Below are 15,764 nucleotides of genomic sequence, written 5' to 3'. Positions count from 1 at the left end.
TTATGGCAATTTAGAACATATCCATGCTGATGGAACCAATGCCGTATTTTGTGTTTTTGGCCGCACTGTGTGGCATGTGGAATCTTAGTTTCCGGATCAGGGATTGAACCCGTGCCCCCTGCGTTGGAAGTGCAGAGTCTTAACCACTGGACTGCCAGGGAAGTCCCCAATGCTGTGTTGGTGGCAGTGTGTAGCCTGCGCCTTTTAGGCAAGTTAGAAAAGGTTAGACCCCCAAACTTCTTGTTAAGATCTCTACACATGGCATTCCTAAGGTGGGCTATAGCCTTTGTTCTGCAGAAGGTCAGAACACTTTGTGAGAGGCATCACTGAAGATGGGCTGCTTTTTGCATCTTAGATATTTCTGTTTGTTATAATGGAAGCCTAATAATCATGATTTATCTTTCTTTGGTAATAATATTTTTCTGAGCACTGAGTCCTAGCGAATGTTTAAAATTCCTTTCCAAGTAACCTTTGTGTTTATTTAGAATTTTATGTCTTAAAGAAGCTTGTTAAAGTATGCTGGAAGAATATATACAGTATTATACTATTTATATAAGGTTAAATATATACCACACAAAACACATATTAAAGCATAAAGAAAAAGAATGTGAAGATTTTAGATTTAAATTAGAATAATCAGAATTAATGTTATATGTGTTTTAGTTTGAGAGACAGTTCATATTTAGAAACAGAAGATTTGTGTAAGTTGTTTGTTTATTCAGAACGTTTTATGGCATGAACTGTTAAGCTGGGTGTTATATTTGATCCTTTCGTCTTTGGATCAGAGACAAATATGTGGGCTGTTATAGGATCATTTATAACCTGTTAGTCTTCCGAATAAACTGAAAGGAAGGTGCACTGTTCGTCTGCACTTGGAAGAATAGAACAGCTGCTCACCATGGTTAGCGTATTTGATTGTTGAGAAGTGGTAGACGCCAGGTTCTCTGCAGATGTCCTGAGACTTTTCTGACCATTTTCGGGTGGTTCGACCCAAGCATCAGAGCCAGAGGCTGTGGGAAGGGAGCTAACTAAGGAAATGGACAATTCCCTTAAGGTTCAGGGAGCATTTATTCCCTAGATACTGGGGACAGTTGAGGGTAATACATTTACAAGTAAGAGCAGAAATATACTAAAGATATGCTGGGAAGGCACTAGTAACTGTTACACTGTTGGAAAGAATGAACTAGATATATTCATTGAAAAATACTGAATAAAAATGAAATTGTTTTCCAAGATACTCATTTAAGAAATGTTACTTGCTTTAGGAACATGGTGCCATGCTTAAAGCTGATTATTACATGTATATTAAATTCTCTTTAGGAAAGAAAGACCATAAGATGAGCTTACTTGCAGTAAAATATTGAGTCATTGTGGACATTGACCTAGAGACAAATAGCACTATAGCCTGGTGAAATTGTAGTTGTGGTAGCTTATAGCTTAGGTAAGAATTGACCAATGGAGAAGGTGGCTGTATTGTTCCCAAGTTTTTATGGAATATGACGCATATGAGTGATGAATTGAGGTGATTCTTAGGAATTATTAGTTGGGGAGGCAGCTAGGCATGATGAAAAGTGAGCATCTCTGTTTTAGTTGTAATTAATTGCAAGCTTGCTTAAAATGACTTAAAACAGTAATAAGTATTCACCTATTGGGAATGGAGTTCTGTTTGCTTTGTCTATAGTTGGTGAACATATGTGAATAAATAATGTGAGCCATGTTTTGGATATACTGAGAAGAGAGCAAGGGAGTGGAGATAGTTTGATTGGGGGTGAACACAAATTGTAATCTGGAAGAAGTGCTCACAAGAAGCCATAGTAAAAATGACCAGAGATCAAAGAGGCAAGGTGTCTGTCCTGCTGTTTTGAGTCAGTTGTTCGAAGCTTTTTTTGTTTTTTTGTTTTGTTTTTGGTGGTAGTTATCTTTTTTGAGAGGTGAAGGCAGGGTGGGGAGAGCGTCTTCTGTCTAGGTGGTCACATGCTATTTATCTAACCAGTTGGGTAAAATAGTTTGGGGGCTGTTCTGTTGTTCAGAGACTTGATTTTTTTACTCACTCATTGTGGTTTTCAAGTCTTAATTTGTAAGGTACTTACTCCTAAGAATACTTCTTAAGAAATCTATTAATAACGAGTCTTCATGTGTGTAATGAACTTAGATCCCAACCTCAGAATACCTTTTTAATTGTTCTGTTTTCATAAACACTCTTTACCAATTCTATCTTATGCTTCTGACACCAGGCTTTGATACCTTTTCAGATAAACTATGGGACTATTTATAAAACAAGACATAAAGATGTAGCAGAGAAGGCAGGAAATACTTGACGTTTGTATGCCATATCTTGTTCTCTGCTTCCTGTCAGTTAAACCACGATGAGAGGAACAGAGACACAGATGTACAATTGCTGCTCTAATTTCTCATTAGGGAGACCAGTTAGGTATAAAGCTTGTTTCATTAAACTTTTGTCACTTGTTGATTCTAGGCATGTTGTAGGCTTGTTTTGTATTATATGGGTTGTATGGATCACAATTAGATGTTTGATATAGAAAATATAAAATGTGTTTACTTTTGTGAAATTTTTATAGGTCATAAAAGACTGGCATTCAAATTTGTATCTATGGTATACATGCAATATGAAATGATAAGCTAATATGTTGGTCTCAAAATTTTGACAAGCATTAATCTATTTTTGTATTTTGGTTTATCAGTATTCTTTAAAACTTTTAGAGCACTTTATGGTTTACAAAGTAAAGTCTTACTAGGTACAACTTTAAGATGATGAAAGGAAGGCCACAGAGGTTGACTTATCCAATAAAGTTAGTAAATGGCAGGACTAGGATTTGGATGCAGGTCTTCTGATGCTAAATCTTGTGTCCTTTTAGGAAAAGGTTTGTTTTCATTAAATTACTATCTTACCTATTATTCAGTGATTTAACCTTTTAGGTTTACCTTAGCTTCTTCTATCTGGAATGTCCCCCCAGCAAATAATTACTGAATAATATGGGAGAATAAGCTTTGTAGCCACTTCTGCTACATCTTTTGTCTTAGCTGATAGACTGATTGCCCATAGTGTCTTAGCTGATAGACTGATTGCCCATAGTGTCATAGTGTTTCTTTCCTGTCCTTCTCCCTTACCCACTGGTGTCTGGCAAATAGGTCCCTAGTGAGCACTTGTGAAATAAATAAAAGAATGTAGATAGTACTGATATGATTTCTGAAGGCCATCTAGTATATAGGAAAAGATAGTACAGGGAGAATTTTCTCTTCTTCCTTGAAGTGTTTATATTTGTGAAGGGAATGCTTTAAAAAAGTTCCAATAAACTTTTTAGTTGTTGTTAAATTTCAATTAACTCAAAGTCAAATTAAAAATTAAAGTGAAATAGAGGCCCTGAGGTTTGCCTGGAAGAAGTCAGCCATTGTATTTAGCTGTATCTATTTTCACCTCAAATTTTCCCTTCCCCTCTCCTTATGTGCCTACAGATTGTCTGAAAGGTAAGAAATTCTCCCACAACTCTTACTGTCCACTTCGAGTGGAAGAGGTTGCATTTCCTGTGTCTAGTTGCCAGGGATTGAGAGGTAGCTGGGAGTTAGACATGGGAGGAGAGGGGCAGAGTTTCTGTTCATGGGTTGTAAGATAACTGTATAGCCTGACAATCTCACATTTTTAAAGCAGAATATTTTGAGGGGGAACATCAAGATCACTAGATTAGAAGCCCTTCGAAGGCAGAAGTTTTGGTCTGTTTTGTTCTGTGCTGTATTCCTGCCACCTAGAACAGAGTCTGACATGTTGTAGGTACTCAGTGGAGTGTATGAATAGATGAGTGAGCGTGAGCTGAAGTCAGATGTGCTCAAGCTCTCTCTGAGCATCTTGAGTATTCCTTTGACAAATATTTATCATGGGCCGTCTGTGTAAGCTGTGGGAATATGGTGGTGACCATGACAAAGTCCTTTTGCCCTTATTTGGTTGGCTCTGTCAATGCATGGTTATTACTGATATGAAGATTAAATGACAGATATAGCAACATACTGTAGCATAAGGCCTGGCACATGTAAATAGTAGCTATTATTTTCTTCTTATTATTTATTTCTAATTTGTTATCATCTCTTTCTTAAATTCCTTGAGGATAAGTGTCATGGTTTTTTTGTATCTGTGCAAAAACATCAGTGGTTGTAGAGATGTTTAAGAATTACGTAAAGTAGTATATGTGTCTTGCTTTATAAATTGTAAAAGCACTTATTGGACACTAAGATATTACCAACAAATGATAATGTAAATGGACCTTATTGTGCTATTGTACAATTTCTGGATGTGTCTTCATGCTAAAGTATTTTAAAAAATCTAATAAGTGCCTGTTATATCTACTAAAGCAACTTTGAATTCTTGAACTTCCAAAGAGTAAGGCAAAGCCATAAAGCAGAAAATACCTCTAACAAAGAGCAAGTTTAATGCAGCTAGACATTTTTACAGGAGTGTCTCACTTTTAAACATCACCCTGGAAGGAAGTAAAGATTCCTTGAAAGTTGGTGATAGAAGTCTCTATTAAGTGACTAAGAAACTTTCATCTGTCATGGATATCATATCCTTCTTCACTAACTGAATCAGCATCATCTTTTCAAAATATTTAATACTAAATGGCAATATACAATCATCCATAGATGCAGTGAGTTTATATATTTCAAAGTTTCACTGGTATCCAAATGGATGTAGGACAATTTTGATGTTCAATTGAATAACTTGTAAGAAAGGTTATATCGTAATAAGTCATATCTTTTTGAAAATTTTATTTTCCTATTTCTCCCTTCTTCCAATCCTTAGGCAGAGAACAAAAAGTTGAAGTAAACTAGTGATTTTTGTTTGTTTTAAATAATTTCCCCACACCCTGGGTAGTTTAAAAACCATTGTTGAGAATCTCTATTACAAGTAATTAATGAAGAATTTAAGGAGGACAGTATACACATCAGTAGCTAGAAGTTATCAGTGTAGCAGTCAAGCTATGGAATGTTTGTTTAAACTGTCCTCATCATTTTTAGATGGTAGTTACCAGATCCCACTATGCACTGGGCTTTGTAATCTTGGGACCACACTCTGTTGTTGCAACCGGATATGAAAACCTCCAGGAACTTTCCACTTCTTCTTTCCAAATCAAGCCTAAATTCCACTGCCTGACTTTCAAGACCCTCCATAATTGGTTTTGCTTTGCTTATTTAACCACATTTTCTACTAGTTCCCATTGTCAACTCTTAGCTCTGGTCAGGCTGTTAACTATCTCCGAACTTACTTTGGTTGGTTTTGTCTCTTTATTCTTCTGTGTCTCAGCCTTCTCTCTCTCTCTCTCTCTCTCTCTCTCTCACACACACACACACACACACGTGCGCACGCACATGCACATATGTACACATGTATGCACACGTAAGCAAACATGCACGTACACACACTATACTGTCTTTCCCTTTCCCTGTGGTCTCTCCACATCCTGCGTCACTTTAAGGTTGAGTTTAAGTCCTTTATTGTCTAAAGTGTTTCCTTGATCCATTTGACCATCCCCTCTTCTGAAATGCTGCAGTATTGATCAGCTTTATTAGCATTTAATTAAATGCTAACTTTTGGTGTTCAGTTGTTTTCTCTCTTGGTCTTGTTTCCCGAACTAGATTGTAAGCTTCACAGGAACAAGCCCATGCAGTATCTCTTTGTCTTTCCCACAGTGCTGAGCTTAGGGGAAGTTCACTAAATAGTCACCAATTTTTTTTTACCACCAAGTCAATCAGTAGACCATGGTTTCTTCTGAAAATGAATGTTGTGGAAGGCCTAAAAATTGAACTCTTCTGTATTATAAATCTTTTTTTTTTTTTTGCCACACCATGCGGCTTGTGGGATCTTAGTTCCCCGACCAGGGATCAAACCCGTGCCCTTGGCAGCAAAAGCACGGAGTCCTAACCACTGGACTGCCAGGGAATTCCCCGTATTATAAATCTTTATATTACTTGTGAATGATATTTAAAGTTTGCTTCAACTTAAGATATGTACAATGGGAAAATATAAAGTTACATGTATAATTTATACTAAGCCCATGCCCTTCCACTTTCTCATCTCTCATCTTGTGGTTTTACTGCTTCTAGTTTTTTTGGTGTCATTGAGTTTAGCATCTTAGGTGAGAGCCAGGTAGTTACGAGGATGATTGTAGGAAGAATCCCATTTTAAGGATCTTGCCATGGAGCGCCAGAATCATTTGATTATATCCAAACTTATTTAAACTAGATTTCTATTATTTAAAGAAGAAAAGGGGTATGCTATGAAACTGGGGATATTCTCACACATAGTGAGCAGGAAGTTTTGTGCACAAGGATCTTTGAGTCCATCAAACTTGTTGGTGACTTGGGAAAAGATGAAAATGCTTTGCATCTCTAGAGTTTATATCCTGAAGTCTGGTCCCACTGTGACTTGGAAGAGGCCCCTAAAATGCCACAGGTATAAAAGGTTATGATCACCCAAGAAGATGTGGAGAGATCTGGATTGATCCTATCATTCAGCACAGATGAAGCCTGGGAAAGGGTAGTTCATGCAGGGTGCTGGGGGGAATTGGGGCAGGGCCGACTTTGGCTTCTTTAATTCGGGGGTGGGGTAAGGGGGCCATGAGAGACTATAAAATGCGGAAATGCTGGTGTACCTATTTTTGAGATGGGAGTGAAGAGTAGTAAAAAAATTGTGACCGAGGTGTCCTTTGAAACTTGGTCCGTGGACTATTCCCAGTCGCTCTTCTGGTGCAGGGGATCAGATACCATGTTTTTACAAATCTGACTGGCTGCGTTTTTCTCATACCTTTTGGGGCATCATGAAGAGCCACTTCAGCCCTGTTAATGAATTTGAAGTTTTTCTTACAGGCAGTGGAAGCCACTGATTAGTTTTTTTAAATTAATTAATTATTTATTTATTTTGGGCTGCGTTGGGTCTTTGTTGCTGCACGCGGGCTTTCTCTAGTTGTGGTACACGGGGGCTACTCTTCGTTGCAGTACGTGGGCTTCTTGTTGTGGTGGCTTCTCTTGTTGCGGAGCATGGGCTCTAGGCGCACGGGCTTCAGTAGTTGTGGCACGCAGGCTCAGTTGCTTAGTTGCTCCGCAGCATGTGGGATCTTCCCGGACCAGGGCTCGAGCCCGTGTTCTTAACCACTGCGTCACCAGGGAAGTCCCTTTTTTTTTTTTTTCAATTGAAGTATAGTTGATTTACAGTATTGCGTTGATTAGTTTTAAGTAGAGAAGTAAGTTGATCATATTTTCATTTTTGGTTAATTACTCCTATTGCAGGGTGAAGAACCACAAGGGGAGCTAGAGTAAAGGTAGTAAGGACCCATCAATTGAACACATAGAGCTGCTATCACCTAATAATACAATCTGTGGCCATTAAGCTTTTTATGTAACCTTTGATTTTGTTTTCATCTGATGGTGTGTCTCTTCCTAAGAGTGAAACTTCTCCTGACAGAGTAACAGTCTCTTCTAGAAGAGTATTTTGCAGTGTGGGAGTTAGAGATGGCAGGAGCCGTGTCCTGTAGCAAAATCTCCTGTGGGACTTCACAGCAACATCCCTGGCTTTTCCCCTTCACTTTGGGCCAGAATGAAACGCTGTTATTGATGGGAATCTGCCGTATTCTCAGATGAGGGAACCATTGCACTAGAGCATATCTTTTCTCTGATGATAATATTAAACAGGGGAATAAACGACCACAGAAATGAAACAGTTTTCTTGTGAGCTGATTCTTGTTTGTTACAGAAAGAAAAATTTTAACTGCCTGATCAGGTCTTGCCTATAAGCACATTTCAGCATATTTGTGTTCCCGAGCTAGGTGTGTTTTTGTCAGAGTTTAGATTTTGCATGCTGGAGGGAAGAAAGTTCCTTCAGTCAGTTTATTTGCATAATAAAAACACCAATAAATGACATTTTTGACAATTATCACTTTCAGCCATTTGGAGAAAGTAAAATTTTTTTTTCATGACCAAGGTTAAAAGACTATCTGATTACTGTTGGGTATTTCTCTTTGGTTTTAAATTCTCTTGTTTTCAGAACATGCTCAGAAAAAGGGTTAATCTTGAGACCACAGGTATGAACAGGTCTAGGTATGTGATATGGTTTTGCAAGGTGCTACAAATGCTGCCTGAGTGTAATGTGACACCAGGTAGGCCCAAGTGGCCAATGATGGGAAGTGGAGAACAATGTGAAAGAACCGGCCTTTCAGGTCTGGGGAGTGAGTAATTGCAGCCTGTCCTCTGAGTACTGGAACTGTTCTGGGGTGTCAGCAAAAAGGCCAAGCATAGAGAAATCAGCCTGTTCCCTTGATCGTATTGACTTTGTGGGTTTTTTGTTGTTGTTGTTGTTTTTTTACTTTAACATGGTTGAAGCTAAGGTGAGCTTATTCAGGTTTCCAAGGCCTGCTTTGGCTTTGCATATATCACCAGAATACAAAAAACATCAATTTGTGTTTCATTCACATGGAAATAAAAATATACTTTTGAAAAAGATCTAAGTACTTCACTTCCCGGCCTCCCTCTCAGTTTCAATGAAAGATGCCTAAAGCAGCGGAGCTACTTAAAAGATACAGATGGTTATATATATGGTACTTATATGATTCCAAGAACATACTTTTAAACTTTTTCTACATTTTCTTGAATTCCTTGAACATTTGAAATGAGTTAAAGGTGGTAGTATAGAAACATTTTCTTTTTGAATTAAGAGAACCCTGGATGCAGTAGGGAATGATTTGCTCCTCTGTGACATTTACTTGTATTTTTTCCTCTTCTATTTTGTGTATAGAGTACATGATTTAGAGAGTGCTATGCAGTGAGATTTATTTTACAATTAGTGTCTTTTTTTGTTTGTTTGTTTCCTTATTCAGTAGAAACTGAGAGACTACCCTTGTTGGGGGAGGTTAAAGTCTGGTTACTTAACTGTAACTACATTTTGGTGTGTTTATTATTTTTTTCTTATCTACAAGTTTTTAGTGTGATAGCAATATTGTATTCAAAGAACTCGCAAGAAAAATGTCAATGAAATTTATTTTAAAGTATTTTAATGAGTTATTGTGGTAGCTTTATAAAAAGGCTTACTGATGTTTCCTTTTCACTTTTTTAGGCTGAGTGAAGGTAAAGCAAGATAGTATGATATGATAGAACTTGGAAACGAACAACAATAGTAAAATTTTAAGATTTAAAGCAGTAATAGAAAAATCTAGAAACTCCTCTTTTTCAGTTATTCTACATAAAAATGTGACTGAAAATGATTTACCAGGTAGCAAATGTGTGTAAGGGATTTCTTATTTGTCCAGATATTCTACTAATGAAAAATACTAATGAAGTTCTGTTAATGTAGAGAATTGGGCTGGGAATTGGGGAAAAGTAGAGAATTGTTGCTTTCTTTGTCATTAACTGTCTGTGTGACCTTGGACAAGTCAGACTGCGCTAGGCCCAAATTCTCTAACTGTTCAACAAATGCATCGTCCTAGGTAATCCTTACATCTTTTTTAGTTCTAAAAGTGTGTGATTCCACACTTTTCAGATTGAGAATGGACAGACCCTTGGAAGATTGTATAGAATTTATCTTGATACCACTGATTTATTATTTTCATTTCTGCTGGGAGCTAATATAAAGCATTCTACCATACTAGGAAACAGCCGGAAAGGCCTAGCTATGGTCTGTTACGGAAGAATTCCAGTCATTACAGTTTATGGATTTATTGCTTGCTTCTCATTTCTAACTTGAATAGCTTCTCTTCTCTCACGTTTCTTACTCTATTTTCTTTAATTTTTATTGTATTTCTTCTAGTTTCATGGTTTTTCCAATATACTTCCTGTTCTTACGATGGGTATATCTGTATGCTGAAAAGGGTGGTTTATCAGGTTGCCACTTCATATAAAAATACTTCCCGTTCAGGTACTTGGCATCTGGGGTTACTAAGTAGTTCCAGTTCTTTAGATACTCCCCGCCTTATAAATACACACACACACACAGTCTGAATACTTTATTAGAGATAGTCATTCAAATTAAAGGTGGTCTTTCAACCACCCATTGCTCTAAGCTGGTGTATTTTGCCTTCTTTGGGCCAGAACTGTCTAATCTAAAAACTTATTCCTCTTTTGTTTGATTGGTTCCCTTTGTCAGTTTTCATATTGAGCATAATGAGTTGGTAGCCTAATAACTTCCAAAGGTTGGCAGTGATTTTTTAAAAATATCATTATGAACTAATGGGTTTATAGACCCTTGTGTTTAAAGCCCTTTTGAAGGGAACTTAAATTTGCATTCAATTAAGGATTAGAAAGCAAGTGTGAAAAGTATTAAAAACTGATTTTGACTATCATATGTTTATAATACCTGAAATCTTTTATAATAAGTTATATAACAATTAACCATTGAGTTGGTTGTAGTAGAAAGTAACATGTCTGAGGGTTTTGTATTTACAATCAGTAAATTCATTTTGTTTGGATTGGGGCATAATGGAACTCTGTGTTAAGGGAGGCTTGCCAGACAGGGTGTGGTCCTAACCTTGAAGCAACTGGATTTATCAAACAGGTGCCAAATTTTTAGGCACTAGAGTAGAATTATACTTTTGTTGATAATGGGGCTATGGTGTTCTTTGTAGAGTCTAGCAAATAGCTGTGGTAAAGGAGACTCCCAGGGAGTATGGAAATGAGACTTAAGGAATAATTTGTTATCTGGCAAGCATGTGCTGCATATCTCTTGCACTGTACATAGATTATAATGAAGCTAATGTTTATTGAGTAAAATTTATATGCCAAGCATTCTGCACATACATTCGCATCTCATCTTCACAGAAACTCTAGATTTTGGGGTTGTTATGCCCATTTTACAGAATGAGAAAACTGTGGCTTATACCTATTTTGCAGGAAGAAGAGACTGACACTAAGTAAGTAACTTGTCCAAAGTCACAGTGCAGAAGATTCAAACCCAAGTGGTCTGATTCCAGAGCCTGTGCTCCTAACCGTTTTGCTTGAGCTACTACTTTACCTTAAATTTGAAGCTTAGTTTGGCAATAAGCGGTGAGGACCTCATTGATGAGACATTCCTTTGGCATGTCTCCTTGAAGAATAAGAATCTGGTCCTTACCGAGTTGAAAGATATGACAGCCAGCTTGGGGAGTTTTTATTATTTGGTGGATTCCCAACTGGATGACTGCACAGAACTGTGCAAATAAGTTAACTGTCTGTGTCTTTGTGTTGAATGAATAGTTTTCACTTTTTACTTGTTATTTTATAAAGACTAAGTGACACTTTGAAAATGAAATGTGTTTGGGAACTATTAATACAGCAAAGTGTTCCTGAATATGATACATATAGCTAATGGTTAGTAAATTCAACCAATTTTTAAATTTCCTAAAGACCTTATAATTTTGTTAGAGTAGAAAAAAGGCCTCTGCTTTACCCTGAGTACCCATGTTTTTTCCACACTAGAGCAGATTTGAGGAGTAAAATGATAAGTTTAGTTTTGGACATGTTTTAGACACGTTGACTCTGAGGGGCACTGACATGGACTTATCCAGTAGGCAGTTTAGTGAGTGGATTTGGACATCAGGAGCTGAACTAGAGAAGGAAATTTGTTTTTTCTAATTTGATATATGTATTTACTTAGAAACCTGTGTTCTAGGGAATTCCCTAGCATGGCCGTTCAGTGGTTAAGACTCCGTGCTTCCACTGCAGGGGACACGATTTCCATCCCTGGCCGGGGAACTAAGATCCCGCAGGCTGCGCGGTGCAGCCTAAATAAATAAATAAGAAGAAAAAAACATTAAAAAGAAAAAGAAACCTGTGTTCTGAACTATTACAGCATAAAGGATTTGGGTAGATTTAGAGGCTGTGTATTGTAGTCATGGACAGAGTCCTGATTTAGGAGATGAAGATTCTAGTTGTAATTCTGTTAATGCTTTCAGATTGTGAGACCTTGGACACAGGACTCAGTTTACTCATGAAAAATTGAATCATTGATCTAGGTGTCCAGTCTCATCTCTTGCTGAAAAAATTTTAATACACTGAGGCTGTGTTATTTAAGTACCTCTAATATGTATGGGTGGTACCTCTGGATCAGGAATTAGAAAAATTCTTCCCAAGAACCACCTTGGTGCCGTAGGCTGTATAACTACTCAGAGAAGAGGAAGAGCAGTGGGATAGAGTGAAAGAAGACAGAGGGTCAGAGGCCTAATGAAGCCAATAAAATAATGCAGGAGGGCTTTCCTGGTGGCGCAGTGGTTGAGAATCTGCCTGCCAATGCAGGAGACACGGGTTCGCGCCCTGGTCTGGGAAGATCCCACATGCCGCGGAGCGAGTGGGCCCGTGAGCCACAATTACTGAGCCTGCGCGTCTGGAGCCTGTGCTCCGCAACAAGAGAGGCCGCGATAGTGAGAGGCCCGCGCACCGCGGTGAAGAATGGCCCCCGCTTGCCGCAACTGGAGAAAGCCCTCACACAGAAACGAAGACCCAACACAGCCATAAATAAATAAATAATAAATAAAATATTAAAAAAAAAAATGCAGGAGCTTTCCTTTACTTACACGTTTTCAGTTTATGAACTTCTGTATAGAAATGAACAGAATAAAGGTATCTCTTCCTATCCTAACAAAGGCTTAGTGATCATGGGCTGTCATTTCAGTTTTGGTTGATTACTGTTGGTTCCTAATGTGTACTGTGAGATATAGGTATGTTGATTGCTTGTCCTTATTTTTGAGACTAAAAAAAACATTTAGTAAAGAACAGTAGCACTGTGGAGGTGCTAGTAAGAAAAGGTTTGTGACTGCAATGGAAAAGAAAGTGAAACTTTACACAGATGTGTTCACATTGGTCATTGGGACAGTGTCACCTTTGTATTTATGAATAAATGGATTTTGGAATAGTCTTTTGGAATCTAACCTTTTACAGAGAGACTTTTCTATCAGGAAACATCCCTTGATTCTGGTTATACTTTCTTACTGTGGTTCTTTAAGTTTAGAATAATGATTTCTGTATTATCAAAAGTATTACAGTAATTCTTTCAAAGAACATATATAGAGTGTAAATATCTATGATAGTTTTTCAAAACAATATCTGTCATTAATGTTATCCTTTTTATTATTAGTATTATATTATTATCATTAATCCTTTTTATTATTATTACCAAACCGCACAGGTTTGGTAGGTACAGAAGAAACTTTAGACAATGGTTATTTACCCAGAGAAGTTTTGCTCTAATTATTGTGGTGCCTGGTACATAGCTTTGCAAATAATAGACACTGAAACACGTACTCAATTGAATTAGGGGGACATAATTTTCAAGTGTGAGACAGTGTACAGTTAGTGCTAATTTGGTGGTAGGGGCAATAAGTGCTGTATTTTTGAAGGCCCATGTAGGTCAAGGCATAGAGGTCGGGAGGCTCTGTGAAAGAAATGGGACTTGAGCATTGAAGGATAGAGAAGATGCGAATGGGAACTGAGAAGTGGGAGGGGAATTCCAGGAACGGGGGCTAGTAGAAGTTGAAAACAGAGGTAAGAATGAATGTAGTTTGTGTGGAGGACCTAAGAAGGAAAGCCTAGCACAGAAGAATTGGGTGAGAGTTTAAAGGAAAATATTGTATGTATGTTTTATGTTTCTATGTCTGTCTGATGAATTTTGGTCAAAGTACTTTCCCCCGCACCAGACATGGTGCAGTACTCAAAAACTACCTAAATAGTAGTGCTAAAAATACTTTCCCAGTGTTGGAGTTGAAGTCTTTATTAAAAGAGATGGAGTGGGTGTGGGAAACTGCTGGGTTAGAATTTAGTGAGTAGAAATATTGAATTGAATTGAATTCTTAACTCTTTTTTTTTGATTTCCTGTTAGGGAAACCACAGTCATCCATGATGACCCCTAGAGTCTGCAATATGTAGGAAATTGGCTTTACCGAAATTAGGAAAATGAGTATGTGATTTAGCTAGCACATACTGGCTGGATTTAAGTTTTCAGGGAAACTGATTCACGAGATCAGCTTCATTCCTGAACTTGTCTCTTTAAAATTAAAATTGTAAATGCTGTTTCAAAGAACTAGATGTTATTTAATGTGATTATTTTCATGTTTTCTCTTTTCATGTCATATTTATGGCCATAACCGTATGAAGCAATATTTAATAAAATTGTGATAAACTTTTTTTTTTTTTTTTTTTTTGTGATAAACTTTTAATTTCCTTTTACTTTTGTTAGTAGTGGTAACTTTAAAAAAAAATATTGTTAAATATGCAAACATCTTTGGCAGGCACTCTTTAAAGCTTTTCTCCCTGGGCTGTGAAATTGTTTTCACTCTTAAGTTGCGTTTCTGTTTTTCTATTGTAAAGTGCACTTCTTTGCATGTTCTAATTTGCCATGACGTGGTCAAGTGCTGTTTCCTTCCTGTTGCTTGCAAGCCTGTGCTAGAGATAAGGATACATTTCAGTGCATTAAAAAAGAAGCCACCGAAGACAGGCTTAAGCATGGTAAAGCATTCTACTTATCAGAAACCTTTTTAAAGAACAGAAAGAGTGAGCTTTATTTCTGCTTATTTTTAAAAGCTCTTAAAATAGTACTATTAAACTTTAAATGTATTAGACAGATTTTAAATCCTTATATATATTAGGCCTAACAAGGATACTGTCTGAATGTTTCTATTAAGGCAAAAATATATGTTATGAAATTACTCATGGAGTAGGAATTCCTATGTGTGTGGTTTGCTAGGTTAGTAGAAAGAAGGAAATTGTTTATATATCCTTTATTGCAATTACGAAAACCTAGTTATGGCTGGGTGGATTTTTTTTTTTTTAATAAATAGTACTTTGTAGTTTAATGGGGGTTGGGGGGAGAATGGCTTCATTTTCAGTAATGAGAGGTGATCTTATCTTAGCAGGAATGAAATCTTAAAAGAAAATATATGTCTAGTTTTTTAAAAAAAAACAACAACCCTGTATTCACTAGTCATGTTGGTTTTAAAAACATTAACAAAAAAATGCTTTGGAGACATTGCTGTCTGTATTAACTGTTATATTCAAAATAGTATGATTGCTTTCTCATAACTAACTTATGTTTTTCAGGTCAAGAAGTTCTAGAGAAGAAAAATTTCAGAAAAATTGCCTCAATTTAAGTAAAATCCCAGTGAACCAAGAAAATTTGAAGCACCTTCCCTAAAGAAAACCTGGTATACAGTAACTTCACAGACTTAGCTTGGGTTATTTACACAAATTGGTCACTGGACTCTGCTGCCTGGTACTTGAACCTGTTTGGAATTTTTCTCATGTGGATCTAAGGGGAATGCTTTATTATGGCTGCTGTTGTCCAACAGAACGACCTAGTATTTGAATTTGCTAGTAACGTCATGGAGGATGAACAACAGGTATGAATAAGACTCAGAGAAAATTGGATTTTAATAAATTTATTATTTTACTTTTTCTATTTGTCTCAAAATTATTTCCTTTAAAAGACAGTAGGAAAAACTTTATTAATGTAAAACTTTAGATATTAAAAATGTGGAGGTAATGTGATTTTTTGTGTTAAGTACTAGTTAATTCATTAAGAAAGAATCTTATCCTTAGCTTTGATGTGGTAACAGGGATATAATACTTTTGGGGTTAGCTTGTTTTTCTGTAAAATGAGACTTAACAGGAAATACCTTAAGTAATTATTTCAGAGTACTTTGAAAAGTTCTAGATGACATACTGACAAGACATGTAAATTTTTCTTAGGACTGGTGATTGTAATAGTTGCTTGCAATTACACAGTTTTAATATATGTGGTTAAGATT

General features: G+C 36.8%; 1 protein-coding gene across 3 annotated transcripts in view; it reads left to right on the top strand.

The window, feature by feature from the left end:
* ELF1 (E74 like ETS transcription factor 1) overlaps positions 1 to 15,764 on the top strand; it is a 105,796-nt gene that overhangs the window by 36,496 nt on the left and 53,536 nt on the right. For all 3 annotated transcript variants that reach the window (XM_061170812.1, XM_061170810.1, XM_061170811.1), the window contains exon 2: positions 15,058 to 15,356. In XM_061170812.1, coding sequence (XP_061026795.1) covers positions 15,285 to 15,356 — 72 coding nt within the window. In that variant the 5' untranslated portion in view covers positions 15,058 to 15,284. The remainder of the gene's footprint in view (positions 1 to 15,057; positions 15,357 to 15,764) is intronic.

The sequence above is a fragment of the Eubalaena glacialis genome, chromosome 16 (genome assembly GCF_028564815.1).
Source record: "Eubalaena glacialis isolate mEubGla1 chromosome 16, mEubGla1.1.hap2.+ XY, whole genome shotgun sequence".
NCBI classification, from domain to species: domain Eukaryota; kingdom Metazoa; phylum Chordata; class Mammalia; order Artiodactyla; family Balaenidae; genus Eubalaena; species Eubalaena glacialis.
The sequence above is the reverse complement of the archived record's forward strand: the minus strand, read 5'-3'. Positions and strand labels throughout refer to the sequence as shown.